A 27,354-nucleotide genomic window follows, 5' to 3' on the forward strand; every position below is an offset into this window, starting at 1 on the left:
GCGGTTGGCCTGTGGCTGAGGAAAGGCCCCCGGGCGGAGCTGTTGCTGGCCGGGCCGGGGGAAGCGGCGGAGCGGGGCTCAGGTGCCACCGCGGACGCGGCCGGGCCGCAGCACACCGCTGTCCCCAGAGCCGGCCGCGTCTCGCCGGGCCGCTGCACAGCGCTGTCTGCAGAATCAGCGGCGTCTACCCGGTGCCCGGGCCGGGACAGCGACCGAGGCGAACTCGAGGCAGGGCCGCGTGCCTGCGCGTGCCCAGCCCCCTAGTGGAGGGCGCGCAGCAGCTGTCCGCCAGGGGGCAGTGTCGCAGCGGGACGGGATTGGCTGGCGAGCGCGGCCTGATGTCGCGGCGAGTCCCGCCTAGCCGCGGAGGTGGAGGGAAGGTCCCTGCGTGACGGCTGCCGCGGCGGCAGTTCCCTAGCGGGTAGGAGCGGGCGCTCGCTGCGGCTTTCTCTGCCGGGGAGGCTCTACCGTTGGGGTGTGCGACGCAGCCGCTTCTCCCCTCGCCATGTCTAAAGACGCAAAGAAGCCCTTCCGCCAGAGCATGGCCGAGTGGCGGCAGTTCATCTACAATCCCAACAGTGGCGAGTTCCTGGGGCGCACGGCTAAGAGCTGGGGTAAGGACTGCAAGGCGGAGGGGAGGCGGGCAGGACGGGATCGGACGAGCCGCCCCGGGCCGCCGCCGAAATTGTGGGGCGGCGAGGATTAGGCCGAGTGCGGGGAGGGCAAGGAGGGTGGCAGCGGGAGAACCCCCGTGGTGATGCGGGGAGCGAGGTACGGGGCCGGTCAGGTGAGGCGGCCCGCCAGGCCGTGGCGCGCACGGCCCGGTAACCGTTACACCGCTGCTGCCCGTCGGTCTAAAAATAATCCCGGCAGTGACAGCGGCAGGGAGGCGCTCCCAGAGCAGGTGGGGGTCGAGAGAGGAAGAGGAGTTTCTGGGAGCGCGTCCCGAGCTGACTCACCCTCTTGCTTCACTACGCAAATGCAGCAAACGGGGCTCGCAGGCTCCTCCTCCGCGTGACCGGCCCAGGGCCGGGGGGGGAGGGGGGGTGTGAGGGTGGGGGGCTGCCTTGGTGCGGCTGTGACGGGCTTCCGCCGGGGAGGTGTGGGGCCGGCTCCCGCCCCGGCTGACGGAAGCTTGCGTGCATCCCTGCAGAGGCCCTTCCCCACCCGTTCCTCATCGAAACAGCCGCCCCGCTCCCGCTCTCTAGCACTGCGGGAAATGGGGAATGAATGAGCGCCCGTTGCCTTTGTATTTCTGCACCGTAGCTGCGGAGCAGAAGGAAAGGAAGAACAGGGGGAAAAAAAAGGGGGGGGCGGGGGGGTCAGAAAACAAGCAAACAACCAAACAACCACCACCACCACCAAAAAAAAACCCGACCTAAAAGTTTAGGAGCCCCAATTCTAGATTGTGTATGAAGGAACGATCGTTCCATGTTGAGCTGAAAGGGTTTCTGGGCCTCTGACTTTGACTTAAACATAAGCTTATGAAGATGTTTATTTTCCTATTTTCAGGTAGTCTTCCTATTGCTTTTCTCTGTGCTGGAAAGCATGTTATCATACTCATGTTGCTTCCAATAAAAATATTTGGGCTTTCTGAGTATGTTTTCTCATATTAAGCAGTTGTATAAATGCTTAATATTAGGATGTTTCTTCAGTTCTCCTGGGGCATATTTACTGACTTCAGAAAATGCTACATCTCCTCCCAAAGCTTGGATGTAGTTGGGATACTTAATAGTTGTACTTACAAAAGCAACAAGATTCTCAGCGTGGTGTAAAGGAACAGGCCAATACATCCTTGGCCTTGACACAATCTCAGGGAATAGTAATGTTGAAATAGTGAGGAGGAGCCTTAAGCAGACTGTGCTTGGTGTGTGCTTTCTTTGTAGTGCCAGTATTTCCTGTCTGTCAAGAGAGGGTCCTAGCTCTGACATGAGTTCTTTTCCATTCAGATGGAAATAAGAGCTTGTGAGCTACTCTGTCAGTTGAATAGCAAAGGAGAGGAAATTTCCACTATGGTGTTCTCTAGTGATCTGTATGTACAGACTGGTTTCCTGAAGTTGCCAGGGCTGGATTGCAGAAGTAAACCTGTGTCATGAATCTGATGAGCACAACCACTCTGGGCACCTTAGACATTGTAACCTTTTATGCAAAAGTGAAGTTGAAACGGCTCTTTCTGTTTAAACCTGTCTAGTACAATAAATCCCTGACAACATTACTAGTCTGTGCTAGTCCAAGGCTTAATAGCGAACACTTGATACAGACTGTAATTGGTAATTGTGCTTCTACAGCTGCTCCCTTGATAGAAAATGTTTTTCCATATTGAGAAAGAAGAGAATGATTTTACTTCATTAGTAAGTTTTCTTAAGTGTTTTAGGTGATTGGTGTATGGTTAGTGCTATGTACCTTTTTCTTAGCCTGAACAAACGATGACTTCAGCAGCAGTGTAAATTGTCAGAGTATCTTTTTGTAAATATTTCTCTGTTCTGGTGTTTTGTGATTAACATATTTAGCTTATTTAATTTAGTTATATATATTAAGTAAACTATAGTCTTGACTGTTTTGAGGGATGGTGTGTGGTTTTCTGCTTGTGGGTTGGTTTTTTTTTAATTGCAAAACACCAGTTGAGTGGCTCTCTTGGCACAGAAGAGTGTGCAGTTTGGTCTTGCTTCTGTCCCTGCAGTACTGATGTGAATTTTGAGCAGTCTCACTGGCTACTGTCCCTTTTCTGTTGCTGGTCTCCTCTTTGAAAGGTGGGGAGGTAGGAGAGTTCTGGTTGCCAGTCTGCTTGGCTGTGGTGTCTCTAGGGGCAGCATGATAAGAATTCCATTGGCTCTTTCTTCCATGTGTATTTCTCCTCTCAAGACAGCTTCCTCACAGAAATAAGATGGAAGCAGTAGAGAAACTGTTACATCACTATTCACATTATGTACATGTTTTGCCCTAGTCTAAGGCAGTTCTGGAGGCTTAGGTGAATTGGAACTACAAGGCAGTGATTCTCTGAATCCAAGTGCTATAGTATTGGAGTACTCCTCTTTATTTGCCATTTACATGCCAGGATTTGTAAGAAAGTCAGACACAAGCAGCTTCTATACTCGTTTGTCATGTAACAGAGGTATGCTGCCTTTTACAGTTTGGTAAAAACCCTGTATAAGTCTCCTCTTGCTGTAAAATGAGAGATTTTTACTTTTTTTGCAGACTTGAAGGGTAATTTAAGTCTTTCACAAATTGATACCCAAAGTTAATGGAAAACTCTCACCCAAACCCTTGCATTTCTGATTATCTGTTATAATTTATTGTATTAGAGAGAAAATACTAGAACAAACTATTGATGAGTTAGTGGTGTTTTTGGCCACAAGGCATAAGGGGTACTATTAGTGCTCTCAGAGATGATGGGAAGGAGGATTGGTTCTGTTTCTACACAGGGTGTAATTGGGTAGGGCAAAGAAAAGAGAACTTGGAAGACTGCCATGCGGGGCCTTCCTGTGAGTAAAAAGCAGATTAGCGTCTGACTCTGCCTGTAATGGCAAGGTGCTGTGCCAGCCTAAAATTATAGCAAGGAAAGATTGAGATCATCAGGAAAGTATTGTAATAGGACACTCACAACATGTTCAAATGCGTGCATGATCTTACAATAGATACAATAAACACTTTTTACACAACGTTACAGAAAACTAATTTGTGCCCCAAAAAAAGGCAATATGGAGGCTAGCAATATTTCGTTTATGGTTGCAGCAGACATCATGTCAAGCCTATTGAAGCTTTTCTGTAAAGCTAGTTGTATCAAGATGTTCAAGATAGAGGTGGCATTGTCTAGAAGAACATAGAAATGTGGAGCTACTTGAAAATTCTTTTGAGTGCTTAGATTTGTTCTTCAATACACAAATGTGGGCCTGAATTTGAATAACAGGAAACTACAAAATCTCCCACCAACAAAACCCAACAGCATATTTTTAGATAAGCTTCCCACCATGTCAACGGATTTACAGCCTTGTCAGTCACCATAACAAAAGATGCTGTTTTGCTTCTGTTTGGTCTTCGTGGAGTTCTTGTTGAGACACGGTGCTGTTAAAGTTTTAACTCATTTTCTGATTTAATTATTCTTCTTTATTGTTGTTTTGAGCAGAAGTTTTGGTAGGGATTTTTTGTGGTTTAGCTTTCTTCACAGGTACTGTCATGCTGAAAATTCTGACATCTGCCATTGCAGTCCAAGCACTTAGACGTGGAGGTTCAAATTGTAGAGACACAGTGCTCTCATTTTGTGTTGTGACAGATGGACAGTTCATGTAAAAATTCCAACATGGCCAGGAATATGACTGCAGTCAAAAATCTTACTAGAAATTTGCATGACACTGCTTACTGTAAGAAATGAACGTTTGATAGATCAGTGGAATATATTCTATTTCATGACACTGATCACGCTTGAGGAAAGAAGGCTTACCTTCTCTTGTTGCAGGTGTCAGCAAGCTCTTGCAGCACATTAAGGGTATTTGGGGGAAATGGGAGGTTTGTTTGTGTTGTAAATGTTTAATTGTGACAATAAGCACTGGCTTTTGTGGTTCTTCACAAGCCTTCAACTTGACAAATTTTTCTGTCTCCTGAAGCATCTAGCTATATTATATGTGGAGCCCTGGGTTATTATGAAATAAACTGTAATACAGGATCAAGGTTTAGTTTCTTCCTGAAGTCTTCCTTCCCTCCTTTTTCCTCTCCCTTCCCCTGCCATACCCAAAATGTGAAAAAGAGTGCTTTCCAGTGTTTAGGGAATAAAGTTGAAACATTACATACAAATTAGGTAAGATCTAATAATTTAAGGCAATCAGTCTGCAAGTCTTTTTGTCCTTGTTGATTTGGTGGTAGTCACTAATAACAATGTTCAGAGATTTAAATCTTACTAGTTAAAGATATTAAGCCTGCATTTTATTTTAATTGTTGCAGATAATGTTGCATAGTTGCTTCCATGTCTGTCAGGAATGTGTTTGTAATTGTGGCATGTAAAGTTGGAAAGCTTGTATTCGGTGTGGAAAGGATGGCCAGTTATCTGTTATTTTGCATTTACCACAGTGAGAAATTCTAATTTTCATAGTGGAGAAGTGTTTTGATTCCTACAAGAGAACCAATGGTAGCATCAATGTGTTGATTCAGGAATAGTAGTTTTACAGATTTGAGAGTTGCTTATCCACATGGTTACGCTATGAAGGGGTTTTGGTACTACAGTAGGGGAAAAAAAACAATACAACCGAAAGAAACAAACAAAAACCCTAGTTAATTGTAAGGCAGGATTTTGATTTTGACAGTTTTCCTTGTGTGGTAGTTTTGGCATCAAAGACTGAGAGACTCAGTTTTGGTGTAGCAAGGTGTTCTGCCACAACTGAATTGGGTGGCATGTTTAATGTGGTAGCTCTGCTTTCCTTGGAGTAAATGTACGGCATAGCTTTCCACTGTTCCTTCAGTACATCTTGTTCCCGCAGAAGAAATCCAGTATTACGTTTAGCAGCGCTTCTTGTCAGGTTATGGCTTGTTCAGTGTGATTATCTTTGGATAGTGAATACTAATACTCTCACAAAAAGCAGCTACTCTCTTTGGGGCTGTTGGAAGTTGCAGAGCAGGGCTTTGTTGTTTGGCTTTTGCCTCTTCAGTGTGGCAAAGTGGCGTACATGGGGCAGTTTAGTTTCAGGGCTGTTAGTAGAAGCAGGCAAGGATTTTTTAATTTGTTTTTTACCCAGTGAAGTTAGGCATCGTCTTTTGGAAATTAAAATACAAATGTATTTCAAAATAGTTCAGTAGAAAAGATTTCCCTGAATTTCTAGCTTTTATGCTAATTGCCAGAGAAGAAGCTTGTCTTGTCTGAAGTATCAGACTCATTTCTGTTCCATTGGAATGGATTGATGAATGTCTTGGTAACTTGATGGGAAGTGTACTTTTTAGCCAGCTTCACGAAAGTGTATCCAATGGTGGATCGATCTCTAGGGATCAAAATGAGAGCTGACCAAAGATTTTCTAAGGAAGGTTTTTTTGTTTGTTTTTGTGATACCCAAAATACATTGGGCATTAATCAGAACATTATTGCTCTCATTTGGATCCAGTTAAAGCTATTTTAAGCTTATAGATAAAGCAAATTGTTCATGTGCCAAATGCAGATGCAACTTCTGCTGCAGCTTTTTGTTGATTAAGATTTCTACTATTTGTTTCTATGTGCTTGTCCTGGGTTCACTAGGGTTAATTTGATTCATGAGGAGTTGGAAGGGGCCATACTCAGGACAACCAGCTGAACCAGCCAATCGTAGAATCACCTGGTTGAGAAAGACCTTAAGGTCCATGAGTCGAACCATAACCTAACATCTCCCTGTACACAGCTGCTAGACCATGTCCCTAGGCTCCTTATACAAAAATCTTTTAAACACCTTCAGGGACAGTCACCCTTACCATTCCCTGGACAGCCTGTTCCAGTACCTGATGATCCCTTTGGTGAAGAATATTTTCCTAATATCCAACCTAAACCTCCCCTGGCCATTTCCTCTCATCCTGTCACTTGTTACCTGAGAAGAGGCCAGCCTCCACATTGCAATGGGGTATTCCATACCATACAACATCATGACCTCTCTTTAAGAGGATGTATAAGAGTAGGACTGCAGTGGTCAGGCACAGTGGCTTTTAGGAAAGCACAAGAACTAGTTGGCAGCATCACATGAGCCATTCCCCTTTTATGTCACTCCGTTTTACCTCATTTGTACCCTTGTTATTCCTGTTCTTTGTGGGGTTCATCTGACTGGGCTTAAAACCATGGCAATCCTTTTTGGCAACCAACTGAGTACCCACCTGTGTTGATATCAGTTGCCCCTGTGCAGAAAAAGAAATGCACAGGAAAATCAGTCTGTTTGGTGAGGGATGAGGATGAACCAGAGCCACCTGAGAACATGAGGAAGAGCCAGAGGTAGTTTACTGATCCCTGTCCCTGAGAAAGCCACAGGATGTGTGGTAGGACTTCAGCTGAGATCCAGGTGAGCACCTTATCACCTGCCTGATCTGGGATTGTGGGGCAAATAGTTTGGAATTAGAGGGTAGGGAAGCCAAGCAGCTGGGATCCCTGTCTAGAGAAGGGGGCACTGATAAGGTGACTGGAAAACCGACACAGGCCCTTGGCCTCTGGAGGTAGCTTCTGTTGGATATGGTGGAAAGAAAGGTACCCATTCAAGGGGGGCAAGTGGACTATTATGGAGAGAGGAATTTAGTAGCTGAGGAAATTAGCTGTGCTAGAGGTGATTTATAACAATCAGAATGACAAGCAGTCACCCGTAGATCCAGATAAAGTCCAGTGCACACCACCCAAGAGGCAGCAGTTCCTACAGAGCACACCACCATCATACGCCAACTCGTTGGCAGTAGTCTCCTGGAAAGATGTCCAAGGACAGCCAGAGAAGGGCAACGAGGCTGGTGAGAGGTCTCAAGCACAGGTCCTATGAGGAGAGGCTGAGGGAGCTGGGGTTGTTTAGCCTGGAGAAGAGGAGGCTCAGGGGAGACCTTATTGCTCTGTACAACTACCTGAAAGGAGGTTGTAGACAGGTGGGGGTTGGTCTCTTCTCCCAGGCAACCAGCACCAGAACAAGAGGACACAGTCAAGCTGTGCCAGGGGAAGTTTAGGCTCAAGGTGAGGAGAAAGTTCTTCACAGAAAGAATTACAGGCCATTGGAATGTGCTGCCCAGGGAGGTGGTGGAGTCCCTGTCCCTGGAGGTGTTCAAAAAAGGATTGGATGTGGCACTTGAAGCCATGGTTTAGTTAGTCATGAGGTGTTGGGTGATAAGTTTGACTTGATGATCTCTGAGGTCTTTTCCAACCTTGTTGATTCTATGAATTGGCCGGCAAACTCTCACAATATGAGAGAAGCCTCTCTTCTTTCATTTGGGCCTCTGTTTCAGCTGTGGAGGAACTGACCCGGGAGTCCCATCAATTCAAAGCAGATGTCTTCTTCCTCACCTGTACATCAGCTGTTGGGAGCAGACATTCCCCTGCCCTAGAGGTGTATACCACAGGGCACCCTGTGGTTTTCCCTGTGTGACCACAGAAAGGACATGAGGTAGTGGGATGGAAAACCCACTTCAGTGCCACCTGCAAGAGAAAACAATCATGGAAGGGAATACCTTCAGGAAGAACTCTGCTTCACTTTCCAGTGGTGTCATGAGTTAGGCTAGCGTAGGGTCCAGAAGAAGCTGCGAGAACTCACAGGACAGACAGCTGAACCAGCCAGTGGGGTTCTCCATCCCATACAGTGTCATGCCTGCTGTGTAAGGGCAGGGCTGGCACAGGCAGGTGTGGCTTTTGGTTGGAATGCTTTGGAAAGCTTCAGCTGTGTCAGCTGAGCCTTTCACATTTTATATTACTCCCTTTATATATTACTACATTTCTACCATTGTTATTGCTGCCCTTTTCTATTACACTCTCCTTATCTCAACCCACCAGGTTTTGCGTTTTTTTCTGTCCATCCTGCCAGAGGGTGTGAAGGGCAGCTGTGTGGGGCTTGGCTGCTGTTGGGCCTCAAACCATGACAAGGCTCTTTTCAGCTTCTAAAATAGCTTCTGTCCTTAGAAATAGTTTTTAATAGACGCCTAGCTGTCTCATTCACATACTTTGCCACTTAACTTTGAAACACTGTGTTGTATCTTACATCTCAGTGGTTCCCAAATGTATTTTAAATAGCTGATAACTTTCAGATTATTGCAGATTGGTAAGTAACTTTCTCAACATGTGGAACTGAATACTAAAATCATGCTGAAATCCAATAACTTTCAGCCAGTTGCTGCAGAGAACCTATGGTAAAGATAATTTGGAAACCACCTCATTATTTGAATGCATGTACACTTGAGTTCTTTGGGGAGGTGCAATATATAGGTACTTGCATCTTTAGCAGTTAGGGATTACTGAGGGCTGTAGTACAGTGAAAAATAGGTAGTGCAGAATGCAAGCACAGTTTCTGGGACAGAAGCCAGAGGTTAAGTTTTCTTCTACCATCTTCCACTGGACAGTACAAATCATTGTGGTACAATTATTTTTGCTTTTTCCTTTTGTGGGAGGGTGAAAAATACTGCACTTGATTCTCGTATAATCAAGTATCAAAGCTGGAGTCTTGCACGATGGTGCTTTGCTTGAGTTATGTTTCTTTGGCTTTGTGATGGCAGCCTTATAGCTAGAATATTTTATATGAATTGAATTTGTGTCATTGTTTGGTTATGTTTTTGAATCAGAAAGATTTTGTATATGGCTCTCTGTGCATGCATGTGCATTCCTTTATGCTTGTATTGCTCTGTGATAGTTTCCGGCTGTGCCTTGAAAATTTTCCACAGATCTTGGAACAGAAAGTAATAGAATGTAAATAAATCACCATTGGGTGTAAAAAGGAAAATAGTGGTAAGTTCTAAATAGTCCCATTGGACAGATAATCTGCCATAAAACTTAGACAGGTAAACTAAATTTCTCTCTTTTGGTTTCCTTGCTCTAGTAGACTAACTTGTGCTTCTGCTGACTTTTGCTGACCTTGAATGCATTCTTAGTGTGGCTGAGTATTAACAAACAACTCTCTGCTCTTTTCTCTCCTCTATTGTGTACAGGGATTGGGGGGGGGGAGTGACAAGGGAGGAGGGTAGAAGGCAGGGAGTAGGGAAGCTATTCCTTCCTGGTTTTGCCCAGGAAGGGTTCTTGTGCTGTTTATAAATTGTAAATACCTGTATATTTTGTGCATATTCCTTGCATTTCATTTTAGATTGTAGTTTTTCTTGTAAATACAGCTTCATTTGTTTCCAACTGAGCTGGTGTGGCAATTTAGTGTTGGGGGGAATTTTCAACCCACCACATGCTCCCATTCTTTTTGACAACATCTGTGTGTGTGTCCTTAAGTCTCAGGTGTTCAGTCTTAAAACAGAATCACATGCTCATTTTTGAGGTTAGTGTTGTACACTCCGTAGAACATTTTTTGTTGGATTTTAAATGTCTTTTAGTGAGTCTTCCATCCATAGGAGTTTTTATGTTTCGTCTCTGGTTGGGAGCTATCCTCAGGGAAAAATAAATGTTAAAAGGTAATCTAACAATAAAAATCAATATATATTCTCAGAAGTACTGAGAACGAAGTCAAGGAAATAGAGCAAACGTTGTGATGTTATGTTTTTGCCTTAATGAGATACACTAGCATGTGTCCATCAAGGTAAAAAATCAAATAATGCAAGAATACCAAACCTTGTTTGAAAACTTGGTTACTGAAAGAATTCAACTGTTCCAAAATTTAAAAGGCTTTTATATGAGGGATATGCATCATACCTCTGAGAAAATGGGCAGAGTTCTTTGAAAATCTGCTGCTCAGAGTCCCTGTCATCTCTTAAGTAAGGTTTTAAATTTGGCCCACCTGTTGCCTTGTCTTTTCAGTAAACAACTGATCTGTGTATCCAGAGTGCACGTCTGTGCATGCATAATGAAAAAGGAGGTGTGGGGGGGAGAACAGGGAAAAATTAAAACACTTCGTCAGAGTAAGTTTTCAAGCTGTTTTCCTAAGCAGTGTTCTCAGCAATTTGTTGCAGCTAAGTGATGGAGAGGTACAGTGTCACAGTGTGTAATTTCCTTGAGGCTGTTTCCAGAGATTTTGAGAACCAATTCCTTAAGCAACTGTCAAGTTGAAACTAGCACCATCTGTAAGTGCTGAAGTCAAGGAACAGATTCGTGAGGTAGATTAGTAAAGCAGGTGGATGTGTTAGGCAAAGGCTTTTAATAAGTCTGACTGGAAGGCTTGGTTTGTTTTCAAATATGTGCAGCCAAAAACATTTTCACTTTGAGAAATCTCTTGTAACGAGATATATGTGCAAATGAATGCTCTGTGTGGAGTTCTCTCCATTACCCACTGTTTTATTGAAGCACCAATCTCTTCTTACCTGTTCAGAATCTGGCATAATAATACCTTTTCACATTGTTTTTTGCCCATTTTCCCTATGTCTCCTTCCCTTCCAGATACAAAACTATAATTCCCCTTAAAAAAGGAAACTATTCTGTTTCTTATGGTCTGTTCAGTCATCTTTACCAGCTACACTAATGTCATGTGTTCACTTAGTTGAATCTATTGATGTAGCTCCAAGAGTGTTCATCTGCACTAGGGTAGGGAGGCTCTACAGAGAGATTTGGATAGTTTGGATTGATTGGCCTATGTTAACAGTATGAGCTTCAACAAGGCTGAGTGCCAGGTCCTGCACTTGGACCACAACAACCCCATGCAACACTACAGGCTTGGGGAAGTGTGACTGGAAGGCTGTCTGGCAGAAAGGGACCTGGAGGTTCTAATTGACAGGTGGCTGAGTATGAGCCAGCAGTGTGCCCAGGTTGCCAAGAAAGCCAATGGCAGCCTGGCTTGTATTAGGAACACTGGCCAGGAGGAGTTGGAAGGTGACTGAACCCCCATACTTGGTATGGGTGAGGCCACACCTTGAGTATTGTGTCCAGTTTTGGGCACCTCAATACAAGAGAGATGTCAAAGTGCTGGAGCGAGTGCAGAGGAGGGCAACAAAGCTGGTGATGGGCCTGGTGAATAAATATTACGAAGAGCAACTGAAGGAGCTGAGGCTGTTTGGTTTGAAAAAGAGGAGGCTAAGGGGAGACCCCATCTCTCTCTACAACTACCTGAAAGGACGTTGTAGAGGGGTTGGTGGTGATCTCTTCTCGCAGGGAATTTGCTTTAGAACAAGGCTGAATGGCCTTGAACTGCAGCAGTGTAGATTTAGACTGGACATTAGGATATTTTTTTCCCACAGAAAGAGTGGTCAGACATGGAAATAGGCTGCCCAGGGAGGTGCCTGAGTCACCATCCCTGGATGTGTTTAAAGGTCACTTAGATGTGGTGGTTGGGAATATGGTTTAAGATAAACTTCATAGAGTAGGGTCAATGGTTGGACTTGATGATCCCAGGTGTCTTTTCCAACCTGAATGATTCTATGATTTTGAATGCTTTAACTCATAAAAATAGAGATGCCATCAACATTTTAAGAGCCAGAAAGTATAAAGAAAACATTTTTGCATGCATTTTTCTGCACTGTGCAATATTTAGGTATGCTAAAGGCATATTATCATAGTATCATAGTGTCATATTGATTTGTAACTATGACAAGGAGTGGCAAGGGATGGCGGGGGGGGGGGGAACCAAACCCAAACTCGTTGGTTATTTCCCATTTTATTAGCTGAAACAAAAATATTAATTTTAGTTTTTCTTTACAGGTTTGATCTTACTATTTTACCTGGTATTTTATGGCTTCCTAGCAGCGCTCTTCACGTTCACAATGTGGGTTATGCTTCAGACGCTGAGCAGTGATATACCAAAATACCGTGATCGGATTTCTAGTCCAGGTAACAGTATGTTTGTTTATTCATAAACCTCTGCCTAGTTTAACAGCTGAGTTTCACATGAGAGTTCATTTGAAGTATGAACTGCCTATGGAAAACTATGATTATTATTCAATTACTTGACATGTTTTAAAATTAAAACTCGGTGTAAGACAAGTTGTATGTGTTTATAGCATAAATTCAGTCAGTAGCTTTTTTTAATGTATATGCTAACTGTTGATGTTTTTTCTTCTCTTAAGTTCTTTTCAGTTGAATTTGTCATCTATGTGGACTGCAATTTTACCTGCATGCCCACACAACATGCTGGTTTAGAAGTGAGATTATAATTTAATAAATTGCTTTAAAGATACAATAAATGAGTTCTCTTGGATTGGATGCAAAGATAACCTGCAATCAGTGTTTGATAATTCAAAGAAAGTAGATAAGGGCTGTGCTATGGGGGTGATCTGATCAAGAGCATGTGAGGACTATGATACAAGGCCATTTCTAGAGTTTTCATTACAATATTACCTTTCAACCAATATGGAATGTCTGGGGATTTCAGGGGGTGTTGGCCTGTTGTATAGGGATCTACTGAACAGAGAGGGTCCTGTTTTGTGATGAAGATAAGTCTATGTAATATGTGGCTACCACCAAAAGTGCTGCCTCTTGCAGATCAGGATATTAATTATCTTTCCTTTTGAAATACGTCATAAGGGATGTTTGTTTTAAAAAGTGTGTGTACCACAGTTAGGTTTTAAGAAAGAGCTTTTAATTTAAGCATTCCTTTAACATTTCTGAACTAATGTTTTTAATTAACGATGTCTTTAATTACTCTTACGTAAAAGTTAATAAAATGGCTTACTTCTGTTTTAGTGTTCCTCTTTAACTCTGTCGTTTTTCACTTGCAGTGAAACATGTCATGTTCCTGGCTGTAAAACTTTAAATTATAAAAAAAACAAAACTCTGCACACAAAACCTGGATGGAGTAGGTTGGAGGTTTTACTCTCGTGTTAAATGTACTTGGAAATCTCACACTTGATTTATTTTATAATTGATATTTGACTTGCATTGTACACTGGGATATAATAGAGTCAATCAAATCCAGATGATTTAAAAAACTGGTAGTTCTAATCCCTCTTGGAATTGTAGGATAATGTAATATTGCTGTACAATCCTAGATGTGATTCTGTGTTGAGGCTGGTAATTCTTTTCCTCTCAGAAAGCTCAAATCTTCCATCTCTCACAGTCTATGCATCACAGTAACTAAGGTTGGAAGAGACCCCAAGGATCATCAAGTCCAACCTGTTCCAACAGACCTCACAACTAGACCATGGCACCAAGTGCCACATCCAATCTCCCCTTGAACACCTCCAGGGATGGCGACTCCACCACCTCCCTGGGCAGCCCATTCCAATGACAAATGACTCGCTCAGTGAAGAACTTTCTCCTCACCTCGAGTCTAAACCTCCCCTGGCACAGCTTGAGACTGTGTCCCCTTGTTCTGGTGCTGGTTGCCTGGGAGAAGAGACCAACCCCCTCCTGTCTACAACCACCTTTCAGGTAGTTGTAGAGGGCAATGAGGTCACCTCTGATCCTTCTCTTCTCCAGGCTAAACAATCCCAGCTCCCTCAGCCTCTCCTCATAGGGCTTGTGCTCAAGGCCTCTCACCAGCCTTGTTGCCCTTAACATCAGTCCTTCAAGTAGCTTTTTCTTTAGAATTTCCACCCTAGTCTCTAGGCAGACAGTGATCCACTGGGATTGGAGCAGTCCCTTCCTTTTAAGATGTTTTTGAAGTTCCCTGAAGTAATAAAATCTCTTCAAATTATTGTTTTTTTCATGGATGAGTAGCTTAGTTACTTAGTCATATTACTGTTTTTCAAAGTGAATCAAGTCCTTAATTTACAATATAAGTCTATAGATAACAGTCTCTTCATGTGCAAAACCCCTTCAGCATATTTTCAGCCCTGTTACTAATTACCTTGTATTTTGAGTCCCACTTCAATGTGGAGACAGAAGATGAGTGTATTGGTGCAAAAGTAATTTGCAGTCAGAAATGGTATTTGTAGTTTTATAGGGACTGTCAATCATTAAGGCATGTAGCTGTGGCTTGCCTGCAAATAATTTAACTGCAGCTGATGCAGAGAGGAGAATTTATGATTCATTGGAAATCCTACATAAAAGTAGAGTAAAAAAAACAGGCATTAACTATATCTGGATTTTATTATATCTAAAAGATGCTTGTCTATAAGACATAAATTTCTAGTATATAGTTTTATTACTTCCAAATTTAAAGTGCTTTTAATAATTTCTGCCTTTGAATGAGAAACTTGGTCCTTTCTGTAGGTGAATACTTAATAGACCCGGGCTACTTAATTGCACCGTCTATATTTTTTCCACCTGTTTACTGTGGTTGATTAACTAAAGTCATGTATTGTGGCTACACAGTTAAGGCAACTTACTTTATTCACCTTCCCACTGTTGTTTTGCCTTAAATGTTTATTTTGTATAAAGAAGTCCTGATTTTATTTTTGTTTTCTAATTTTGAGATTAGTTTTCTGTCTTAAATTTTATAAATTTGGGTAATCTAGTTTTAACTGGTTTTGCCAGAGGATAGGAAACTACATGGCATCCTAAGCTGATGTAATGAGTTGCTGCTGTAATTGCAACTTCTCCCCTTACACTAGATTTGACACTGCTCAAACCATTTTAATATTCTGACTTAGAAGAAAACTAATTTGATAAAAAATAGGTTGATTTTTGTTTGGTTCTTCTTTTTTTCTTTTGTGGAACTGCAGTGTCAGTGTCACAGGCTGCCCAGAGGGGTTGTGGAGTCTTCCTTCTCTGGAGACCTTCAAAACCCACCTGGATGCATTCTTGTGCAGACTACCCTAGGTGATCCTGCTTTTGGCAGGGGGGGGTGGACTCGATCTCTGGAGGTCCCTTCCAACCTCTAACATTCTGTGATTCTCAGCTATACTTGAAGAGACAGATGCATGGACACCAATCTGTTAATCACAGCTGCAGGAGTTTTATGTATCCTAATTATGTATATGAAATAAGAGTTGCCTAAAGGTAGTGTGAATTAAGCGATTAATCATACACTCTATTTTGAAGAGACTTAATCTCTTCTGCAATATCTGGTGGTGTAGTGCTATTTCATCTGCTGCTGAAGCTGTGATGATTGGTAGTAAGCATTAGGTATCCGTGTTAGTGACAACTCCTTATGGTACAGGGCTGTACGTATCTGCAGAGAGTGTGCTGTTTGCGTTCACTTGCTACAAAAATATCCCTGGAGTTTAAATCTGTACCTTTCTTTGCCCATACACTGGGAAGGAGGACAGTTCACCTCTGTCAAGGGTCCAAACTCCATGTCAATGTCTGCCTTTTTCATCCTTCAACACAAAGCTGGACTTCAGCATTATATAATCTGTGTCCTAGTTCCTCCTGCTGGTCCTAGCTCCCTGGCTGTAGATTGTTCTTGTTCTAGTACCCCCAGCCACCAGCTGAATGAAGCCAGCCGTGGCTCCACTCTGGTGCTAGCAGCCTGGGAGGCAGCTCAGGAGTGTTTCTAGGTACCACAGCCTGTCTAAAGTGTGCCTCTTGCCAGTGACACAAGTACAGCGGTTTAAAAAGCTTCCTTGCATTCTCCATGAAACAGATGAACCTAAAATTTGAGGAGAATGAGGAGAGGATTAACTATTAACTTGGCTTGTCTGTTTTGACTGTGAAATCTTTTAAGCCATCTTTATGCATTAAAAAGTTGCTTAAAATACTACTTCTTCAGGGGTTCTATGAGATTAATTCAATCATAGCATCACTGTGTATTACCTAAAGCTTTGAAGCATAGCTTTAACTGGAGGTTTTCTGGGTGTGGTTTTGGTTATCTCTTCAATTACTTAGTAAATTTAATTTGCTGAAAGTGGGAAGTGAATCAGTAAACTTATTTGATTGAAAGTGATTAAGTTGCCAATTTTGCTATTCCTAATCAGTTGGATTTGATTTGTGAATTGCAGTTATACCTTGAATTGAATTTGAGTATTAATTCATGTGATGTTGATTTTGTGCCTCCCAATACCGTGTAATACAGGAGTAACATTGATGTTTCTTTACAGATAGGTATTTTCCAATTTATGGATGTGATTTTTGGATAGATTAGAGTGCAGTGAAGAGCTGTTGTTTAGTTCCTTACTTGCACTTTTTCTTTTTAAGGACTTATGATTTCACCCAAGCCGGACACTGCATTGGAATTTTACTTCAACAGGAGTGACACCCAGTCATATGCAGAATATGTTTCTACACTTAGAAAGTTCCTTGAATGTAAGTAAGTTACTTACAACTGACCAAGTACTTTGGGGATGTTAATGTTAAGTATATTAGTTTCCTTTTTTGGCTTGTGGTTACCAGTTGCTAACAAACACTGATACAAGTTGAAGCTTACTTTAGATGTGTGTTATTTAAATATATACTTTATGGAAGAAGGTAAATATCAATGCCTATATTGGGAATCTGAACATGAGGAGTAGTAGAGTACATAATGGAGAGTTCTGGGTCATAGTCCAATGCTTTGCTGACATAGCTGTTTAAATACTGTAAGATGTAGAAATCAATATACCAAAATAATTCAATGTAAAATTGTGTAAGTCCTATATTTGGAGGCAAAGTTTATCAAGACTTAACCGATCAGGCTTCTTCTAAATGGCTTGGTAAATGAGAGTCCTTCAATCTTAAGAACTTGTTTGTCTGTTAAAAAAAATGAAGCACACAGATTAATTGCAATTTGTTAATTTTTACCCTGATCTACAGTATTTAAAGGCAGAAATATTAAAACACTGAATTTAGAACATGGAGAAAAAGCAACACAGAAGAAGACTGAAGGATGGCAAAATCACTAATTTAACTTACATGTTATTTTATATATGTGCCTATACATACACTTAATTTAGTAACACAGAAATCAGTTGAAAATATTAGGAATTTTAACCCCTCAAAACTTGTAAGTCAGAATGGCCGAGGTGCTGTACAATCTCACCTGTATGCATGAGTTTCTTTGTTAGCTACACAAGTTATATTTGTATATAATCTGGATTTATACTTTTGGTACATACTAAAGTCTTCTGTGAGGAGGCTTTTCGTTAGGACTATGCCAAGGGTCCCTGCTAGGGACATTTCATGGTTACCTGCCTCTTCTGCACTTCAGTTGATTCTAGACTCTTGCATTGAGGATGAACTCTTCCCTTTTTCCATTTTCTTTTGTTTATGCTTAGCAGGGGGTGGGTGTAAGGGAGGGAAAGAAAACCACCCAACATGGCTTGGATGGGAGCACACTGAGATGGGTTAGGAACTGGCTGGAGGGCCGAGCCCAGAGAGTGGTAGTGAATGGTGCCACATCCAGCTGGCAGCCAGTCACCAGTGGTGTGCCCCAGGGATCAGTACTGGGCCCCTTGCTCTTTAACATCTTTATTGATGATCTGGACGAGGGCATCGAGTCCATCATCAGTAAATTTGCTGACGACACCAAGCTGGGCGCAGGAGTTGATCTGCTGGAGGGTAGAGAGGCTCTGCAGAGGGACCTCGACAGGCTGGGCAGATGGGCAGAATCCAACGGCATGAGATTTAACACATCCAAGTGCCGGGTTCTGCACATTGGCCACAACAACCCCATGCAGAGCTACAGGCTAGGGTCAGAGTGGCTGGAGAGCAGTCAGGCTGAGAGGGACCTGGGGGTGCTGGTCGACAGTAGACTGAACATGAGCCTGCAGTGTGCCCAGGCAGCTAAGAGGGCCAATGGCATCCTGGCCTGCATCAGGAACAGTGTGGCCAGCAGGAGCAGGGAGGTCATTCTGCCCCTGTACACTGCACTGGTTAGGCCGCACCTCGAGTACTGTGTCCAGTTCTGGGCCCCTCAGTTTAGGAAGGATGTTGACTTGCTGGAACGAGTCCAGAGAAGAGCAACAAAGTTGGTGAGGGGTTTGGAACATAAGCCCTATGAGGAGAGGCTGAGGGAGCTGGGGTTGCTTAGCCTGGAGAAGAGGAGACTGAGGGGTGACCTTATTACTCTCTACAACTACCTGAAGGGAGGTTGTAGACAGACGGATGTTGGTCTCTTCTCCCAGGCAAGCAGTACCAGAACAAGAGGACACAGTCTCAGGCTGCGCCAGGGGAGGTTCAGGCTGGATGTTAGAAAAAAGTTCTATACAGAAAGAGTGATTGCACATTGGAATGGGCTGCCTGGGGAGGTGGTGGAGTCACCATCACTGGAGGTTTTTAGGAGAAGACTTGACGGGGTACTTGGTGCTGTGGGTTAGTTGCTTGGGCGGAGTTGGATTGGTTGATGGGTTGGACGCGATGATCTTGAAGGTCTCTTCCAACCTGGTTTATTCTATGTATGTATTCTATGTATGTATTCTATGTTAAATGTGAACGGATAAGCATTTGTGACAATGTGATCTGTGTTCTTGTGATGCACAAGAAAGTGAGAAACAACTTGGGATGTTGCTGTCAGTTATACTACCTGAAGGAAATGTAGAGGGAATTTATCATTAGTACTTGATGTACTAAAGTTTTCCTGTTTGTTTATTAAAGAAATATATGGAAAGGCAAAATGGGTTTAGTTTCCAGGCAAAAAGTTACTTGTTTACATTTTACTACAGTATTAGTTTAGGCTACGTACAGAAATTATTGAGGTTGTGGTTATTGATACAATTAGAGAAACAGGACAGCATTATTTCTTTTCTTTTTAAAAGTACAGTGCCACTTTTTGATAGGCTTTAAAAAAAGCGTTTAAGACGGATGTGAGACACAGTGCTCTGAAAATAGTCCTTTGAGAAAACTCCTAAATAAGAGACAACCATAAAATGAGATGTTTATATAGGTTTCTGGAGTTTTTGCTACTTGTATGCTTTATACCATTGATTTACAAGCAATTTATTGTTTCACAGCTTATGATGATGCAAAGCAATCCCAGAACATAAACTGTACACCAGGAAGGATTTTTGATCAGAATGATGTTGCTGTTAAAAAGGCATGTCGATTTAACCTCTCTGAGCTTGGACAATGCTCTGGAAAGGAAGATAAGACTTTTGGCTATTCTAAAGGAACTCCCTGTGTGCTTGTGAAAATGAACAGAGTAAGTGCCTGCTTATTTTTTAATACTTAATACAAGTGGCCCCAGCTACCACTGTATGAAAAAGGACTGTAAAAAAGGACTGAAATGTGTGCAGTTTTATTCTCAAGAGACTTGCATTTCTGTAATAGTGTAAATTACTGAAATGGCTAGCAATTCATGTGTTGTAGAAAGTAAAATGAAGTGAGCTTTTTGAGCATTCTGATACAAGCATTGGCTTTGATTACTTCCATCAAAATACCTGAAAATCTTGTTTCAAGGAGTACAGTGCACTTCAGTTTTGCTTACTGTTCTGTGTAACAGATTCTTAACCGTCGTGCAAACTACTGTGTTGTACTTCATGTCTGCATTCTGGAAATGCAATTGAAATGTAAAGCTAAACTATGTAAGGTGATGAAAATTTTAATGAATGAATAAGTATTACACTTTTCAGTAATGTTCTGTATATTACTTGAACTGCCAATTGGCTTGAGCCATTAATGGTAACAGGCTGAACGTGAAATAACAGTCCTTTCTGTGGCCACTGCAACTACTTGAGCTTTAACTTAACAATGCTTAAAATTTTAGCCTTAGTCTCAAACTGTGCTTCCATCTAAAAATGACACTAGATAGATTTTTTTTCTCCCTGTATGAACGCTGTCATATTAGCTGGGGGAGAAAGTTCAAATTCAGTCTATAAAACTGGAAATGGGAAGAAAACCTATAAATATTTTAACTTCTCTCCTGTAGATAATTGGATTAAAGCCTGAAGGAGAACCACATATACAGTGTGCATCTAAGGTCAGTTGTGAGTGTAACAAATAAGTGTCTAGTGAATTTTCCTCGTGATTAAGATGAAAAGTGAAGCAATATACTGTGTCAGAACATGAACACTCTTCCTGTCTTGCTAGACTTCGTACTTTTTTTTCCTTCTTTTCATCTTACTGTATGTCTGGTTTAGTTTTAGTGTCTTTAATTTCTGTAGTGTATTTAGAAAAACACCTGTTTGGTTTTTATTTTTTTCATCTTTAGATGTAGTTGAGCTACCCTACTTGCTCTATAGTCAAGGAAAATGCATACATGTTACTTGTGGTCATATTTTCTTTTGTTTGTTGAGTTGTGTTTTGTTTACCCATTTCATAACCTATATTTTTATTTTTTTCTCCATGCTGCAAGTGCACCTTAGACAATTTTATAAATGATGGGTAAGACACAGTGTGAAAACTAATGTTACTGTTCAAATAAGAGTTGCCTTCAAATCAAGTATGAATCACTTACAATAACAACAGCTAATCTATGCGTATTTGTTGTGTACCACTGGAATTACACAGAGTGTTTTATGACAGCTCTAATAATTACTTAACTGCGTATTTTTCCTAGACTGCTTTGGGAGCAGTTAAAGCCTTGCTAAGTTAGTAGCTTGTGGAAGGGATGGAGTCATGGCTTTTAGCTTGAGGTAACTGATAAAAATGTAGGCTGGCAAATTGCAGCAATTAATGAGACAAATACTCTGTAAGTGTTTCTACCTTCATCTTAGGTGCTTCTGGTGGGCATAAATTTTAATACTTGATTTTTGTGGAGTCTCTGAAAGGTTTGATCTCTCCATGACAGTCTATTGCAAGTACTGTGTTTCCTTCTCTTATTTGAGACTGATTTCTTTGGGTCCATTCTTTAAAAATGTTCTGTTGGAGGAATCCTTTACTTCTTTAGAAAAAAAACACAACAGTTAAGCTCCTTCTAATTTTTACTAGTACTGTTTCTTCTTTGACTTCTCTAGTGTCTCATTTTTCCCCAGACAGAAGTTTGCCTTTAGCTGAGGTGTTGTTAATGACTTTCCCTTTGTCATCACACTGGCAGTAATAATGTCTTGTGAGGTGGACTTGCCCTTTGTAATATGCTGAGTCTTTCTTGTAATAATTTTACTACTTGGAGCTTTCTGTATTTGTGGATATGATTTCTTGGAAGTGCAGAGTTTTGAATTTCATGTGCTATTTGTGCCACACACCTCTAATTTTTCACAATCATTTAAAAGGGATTGAGTTTTCTGAAGTATTTTGAACTACTTATGTCTTGGTGCCATCAGTGAATGAGCTTTCTATCTTGCAAGCTCCTTATTGAAAACTGAATAGGGTCCAGAAGTCATCTTTATTTCCAGCTGTAATGCCTTGTGTTGTGGTAAGAACTAATGTTCAGTTAGTGGTCATTCTAATTAATTGTGATTGTATTCAGCTTTTTTATATGGATGCTTTATGAGACAGTGGTTAAAGCTGTATTAAGGAAATCACAGATGATGCTTTTCCTTAGCATCTTAGCTGATTTCACTAGCAAATGAGCAAATGAGTCACCGTCGCTGGGGGTGTTCAGGGCGAGGCTTGACAGGATGCTTGGTTGTATGGTTTAGTTGATTGGGTAGTGTTGGATGATAGGTTGGACACGATGATCTCGAAGGTCTCTTCCAACCTGGTTAATTCTGTTCTATTCTAATTTGATAACAACTTGGCTGATCATGGTGTTGGGGTTCTTTTTGTTTTCTATTTTATCAGTAGTTTTAGCCTATTCTTACCCTAGCTCATCATGGTTTACCTGTTTAGGAAAGCTTTTCTTACATCAGGAATCTTTGACATCTGGGTGACAAAGATGGATTTTGCTTCAGAAGTTGATTTAATTGAGCAGAGCAGAAATCCTGCTATCATGCTCTCTTTGTTAGTCTCTTCAGTTTCCTCTAATGGATATTGCTCTCTATCTTGTGCGATGATACCATTCTCAAATTATTACAGACCAGTCCTGACCCAGTTCTTTCCTTGGGTCTCTGTACATTATTTTAACACTTGCAAAATTATTCTTTCTAAAGCACAGTCTTGCTAAGTATTCATTAAGACCTGTTCAGCTAAATCTGATTTTTAGATTTGCCGAGTGGCTACAATTGTAAATGGTAAGCAGAGAAAGTGACTCTCACTAATGGACTGATGCTTCAAGCTCTTCAGTAGATGCAGCTTAAGTGTTGGTTTGGTTTTGGGTTTTTTAAAGAGTTTAGGGGTATTAGTTAAGATTGATTAATTATCAAACAAAGCCTCAAGTGTCAGAGGAGATGCATGAAAGAGTGGCATGTCCCAGAAGTTCTCTGCTCTATTGCATTGATACCCTAATGCATATATATTTATGACTGCATGCATATACCTTGTGTTTAGCTGCTCCAGAAAGCTCTACTCCTATTTATCTTTCTTATCTTATTCTGTATTCTGATTTTCTTAACCATTATTTTGGAAATATATTTGTAAAACTAATATTTTCAACTGCATGAGCTTTGAATAAAATAAAGAACAATGGTAAAAAGCAACACATTTCTCTTTAATAGTTACATTTGCTACCTCAAGGTCCAAAATACTTAATAAACATATATTGAATTGCAATAGCTTAGACTTCAAAGGAAAAAGAATATGGCTACCTCCTAAACAGCATCTTCTGTGTGTTTTGAGGAGGTGGGCAGAAGGTATTCTTGAGCTGTGATGTATCACTTACTATTTTTTTTATCTTTGTGTTCCTCTCTTGTTTTCTTCTATTACTGCAGTTGTCTTCTTAATATTGTAGTGTGTACTTGAAACGTTGCAGCTGTTACATAGGGTAGTGTAGAAAAGCCAATCAGAGTCACTAATGCACTTTGAACTAGTGAGTTACACTGAACAAGCAGTGATGTTCTGAAGATAGGTTTAGCATTTTGGCAGGGTTGCTTTAGTAGCATTTTCTTTTATCATGGTAATATATTTACCTTATTATAAAAAGTCACATTAGATGGGCATTTCCTAGTGATGTGATATTGCAGTAGTTTGACATTCTGCCAGGATACAGAGTTCTGAGCAATATTGTATACAGGGAGATGTGTCTGTATTGCTCTCGCTGTGTCTGGGGCAGGTCATTTGTATATTCTGTGTATCTTTCAAATTGGGCAGCTCCTTAGAAATCAGGCAGCAACTTTGTGGGTAGCTGCTTCTCATTACAAGATCTGGGGGTACAGGGGAAAGTCTAGTGATAAGGCATGCATATATATCTTGTTCCTCTAAAGTGCTGATGACACACAAACACTGTAGTTAGTTAACATTGCCATGCTAAACCTGGGGTCCTTCTAGATAGCCTGTATTCCAGGGCTAGCTGAACAAAGGTACCCAATAGTACACCATTGCAGGGAGTGGGCTATATTTATTGTTGAAGGGTTGTATAGCTCCACATTTGAGAGGTTTATAAACCTGGCTTTAAACAGAAGTTCATCTCTGAACTTCACTTTAAATACAGATGTGCTCTTGCTTCTCCAAAATACACAGGCTTGCTTGTTGAATACTTTGGCTTTATTTGGTTGTTGTTAAATTATTCATTACAATGAATATCCTCTTCCCTCCTCCAATTTTCTTGGACTCATAAGGGAAACGCAAAGGCAAGCTGTCATGACTTGATTACTAATTTAAATGCTGCTCTTAATAATCTGTAATGTAGCAGATGTGTTTGCCAAAAATAAATCTATTTTGGAAGTTATTCTAGGAGTTTGTAGCTCAGTTGCCTTTTTTTAGAGATCTTGTACTGTAGCTTTGGGTTAAAGCTCTAATTTTGTATTAATTTTTATGCAAGCAGATGTTAATTTTGTTGCTTTTCCCAATCACAGGAAGAAGGCATGGTTGAGATAAATTATTTTCCTCCTGGAGGCTTGATTGACTTAATGTACTTCCCATACTATGGCAAAAGCTTGCACGTAAGTATGCCTCAGTGATGATATTTTGTTTGGTAAATGTTTTGTTTCTGTTTACATTTACTAATATCAGATTGATTCTGAAGTTTGACCTTTGTAATGAGGTACTCATAAGGAATATTACACAGGCAGAAATTTCACAGTGCATGATGAGAATAAAAGTGTGCTTCAGCAGACATAAGGAAATGAACTGGGCATGGTCTTATTAAGGACATCTGCTGCTTCTTGGTCACTGATTTGTAATCTTTTTAGATGCAGGGAGAAGCAGGACTATCAAATGTAAAATCATATTGCATTGTTCCTGACCACGGTATCTAGTCTAATACACAGCTTCAGACATCTTCACTGTTCACCATTAAAGTGCTTTTTAAACATAAAGCTGTTACATCTATAGTATACTGCAGCGGTCATCTGTAATTTCCTCAAAGTGATTTTTGTACTAAGTTGTTCCTCTATCAGTTATTTTTCCACTATATTCTATACTTGCAGCAGTTCATATGACCTTTGTTATTCTCACATAGCTTTTACTAACAAGGAAGGAGTTTATTTTTCTTCAACAATTACTGTCATATTACTTACAGGTAGTTCTGTGTTTTCCATTTTTGTTGCCAGTTATTTCAATCTGCTCCTTACTAGCACTTCACATCAAGGGTTTTAGCACATGGACTTTCATGCCATCATTCTTTCTAAATGAGACTTAGTGTATTCTGTCGTGCTTTCTTCAGCAGAGAAGATAGCCTAAAGAAACCAGGAATACATTAAGGAGCCTCTTAAATTAATGAAGGGGGGGGGGAAATAACAAAACCAAAACACCACCACAAAACTAATGCAAAATTTTGTTCAATTAAAATGTAAGGCCTACACTTGTGTAACGCTGTAGGGTCGTATTTGGTCTGCTGGCTTAGGAGAATTTTTACCTAAAAATACAGATAAATTGTGGAAATACTTCATGAGTATTGGATGAAATGTTGCTTTAACAATGTAAAAGGAACAAGCTCTTGTTTAATTCGTAGGCACTTTACAAGGCAATTCAAACTGTCCTGATTGAATTGGACTTGAGAAATAAGATTGGGTCGCCAAAAAATATAAATAATTCTGCATTCATTTTTTAAAACTTTCCTTACAGGGAATGGAATCACTAATTGCAATTGTTTCTTCAAATGTGATTGAGCAGGGGAGTGTCAGAATGTTCAGGAAAAGGTTTCTGTGTAAAGCTATCAAACAGATACCATGACCTGGAACAGATTGTGGCCTGACAAGTAAATGAGATAGGGCTGAAGGGAAGCTAATTTTCTGGTATTTGTTGAATCGTGCTTTTGGCAGAAAACACTGCAAACTGTGCTAGAAAAGTTGTGTCCTGTAGCAGAGTTTAAAACAAAAGCAACCCCAGATACCCTGCCCCCTCCCCCTAACAAACAAAACAACAAAACCAAAGCAAACAGAAGAGAGAGAGAGGACAGGAAGACTGTCATTTCAGAGGGTGTTTTAGAGAGAGAAATTGGACCCAATATAATAGAAGGGTGTAAAGTCCTATACCTCTTGAAGATACTGTCAGTGACATAATTTATGTTGAATATATTAGTTAAGAAATAGTATGAGGAATGTATACATGGGGAAAACAATTGTTCCCTGAGTCAGATTAGGCTTTGAAAAATTGGGTTCTTAATTATCTTTTTTCTTAAGTGTTCTGATCGGTGAAATGTTAATTCAAATGTTAACCTACTCTGGTATCTCAAATCTTTTCCCCATCTTTCTGTTTACTAGGCTCATTATTTACAGCCTCTAGTGGCTGTGCAACTAGCAATTCACTCCAACAGTACCAAAGAAGAAATAGCCATCGAGTGTAAGATCCTGGGCTCACCTAATTTAAAAAACGAGGATGAACGTGACAAGTTTCTGGGACGAATTGCCTTCAAAGTTCAGATGACTGAATAGCTGGAGTAGAAAATTGTCCACAAAGTAAATGTTGTGTTGTCTGTTTTGTATAAGCTGGACATGCCTTTCTAGGATGTGAGACCACCTTGGAGAATGTTGAGGTGGTTTATGGTGTTCAGGGTAGCATAGTAATATGCTTCCAAATCGTATGTTTAAAATCCCTCAAAATAAATACCTATCTTGCTTCTGCCTGCCCCCTTGGAACAGTGTACAGACTATGGTTATGTCATAGGGACCTGTAAATAGCTGTTTTCAAACACATAATAATGGTGACCTTTGTCCTGTTCTAAAATGTGGTTTTATTCCCCAAGTGCGTGTCTCAAGCTTAATGTGCTGTGCTATGTAAATATTGTATTGATTTAACACTGATTTAACTGTCATATCTCAATGCTGACACAGTTATAGGGATAAATAATAAATGGTACCTGATTGACATAGTGTTTTTTTGTAAGAGTAAACACCTCCAACGTAAATTATGTGTATGGGAGTGGGTGGGTGGGTGGATGGCTGTGTAGAAATGCCTTAAATTGTAGACTGGGTGGCGTGGGAGAATTGAAAAGCATTTTAAGAGTCGGTATGGATTTCTGACAGCAAGTGCTCAACTAGTACTTTCTCGTGCTTGTCACTGTGCAAGTATTGTGTACATGTACTACTTGGTATAGAGGTTTGTATTCTAGCTGAGGAGCCTTTCTTCGTGTTGTTAATTGCTTGCGATGTGTGGAGCACAAATAAAATCTATACAATATTTTAAAACTTTTTAGTTCAGAGATATCAATCTACAGCAATTGCTTAGGTTGTGGTAACAGCTGTACAGCAGAGCTGCTAAAGAGATGGCCTTGCTGTTGCAGGAATAGGCTTTCCATTTCCAATGAGAACATTTCCTGAAGAACCTCTGTTCAAAAAGGAGAAGAGAGGCTTGTCATGATTAAACTTTACTGTTTAATTTATATACTCTTTTCAATTGCATCATTTTAACATGCTTCCTGTCTGCGGCTGCTCTTGTCTCCGTCTGTGTCTTCTTCATCCATTTAAAAGCCTGGTGTCATCAACTGCTTTACATACATATCCTATTGACTTGGAGTGCATTGCTTGCAGTTTACCTTAAATATTTTTATTAAGCCATTTGCTGAAATGACTACAGGTAGTCTGATTTATTTGTGACTGCTCTTTATGCTAAACCACGTTGACCCATTACATTGGGTTATAACTTCTGCAGTTGTGCTGACATAGGATTTG

At 40.9% G+C, this 27,354-nt stretch overlaps 1 protein-coding gene across 1 annotated transcript; it reads left to right on the forward strand.

Annotated features, from left to right (window-relative positions):
• Positions 1–381: 381 nt before the first annotated feature.
• Positions 382–27,115, forward strand: ATP1B3 (ATPase Na+/K+ transporting subunit beta 3). The gene is made up of 7 exons (XM_054166311.1): positions 382–614; positions 12,239–12,367; positions 16,556–16,663; positions 19,285–19,472; positions 20,199–20,249; positions 24,100–24,186; positions 25,948–27,115. Exons 1-7 carry the CDS (start codon positions 506–508, stop codon positions 26,116–26,118), a joined length of 843 nt encoding a protein of 280 aa, XP_054022286.1. The 5' UTR covers positions 382–505; the 3' UTR covers positions 26,119–27,115.
• Positions 27,116–27,354: the final 239 nt, after the last annotated feature.

This window comes from Dryobates pubescens, chromosome 13 (assembly GCF_014839835.1).
Source record: "Dryobates pubescens isolate bDryPub1 chromosome 13, bDryPub1.pri, whole genome shotgun sequence".
In the NCBI taxonomy this organism is placed as follows: domain Eukaryota; kingdom Metazoa; phylum Chordata; class Aves; order Piciformes; family Picidae; genus Dryobates; species Dryobates pubescens.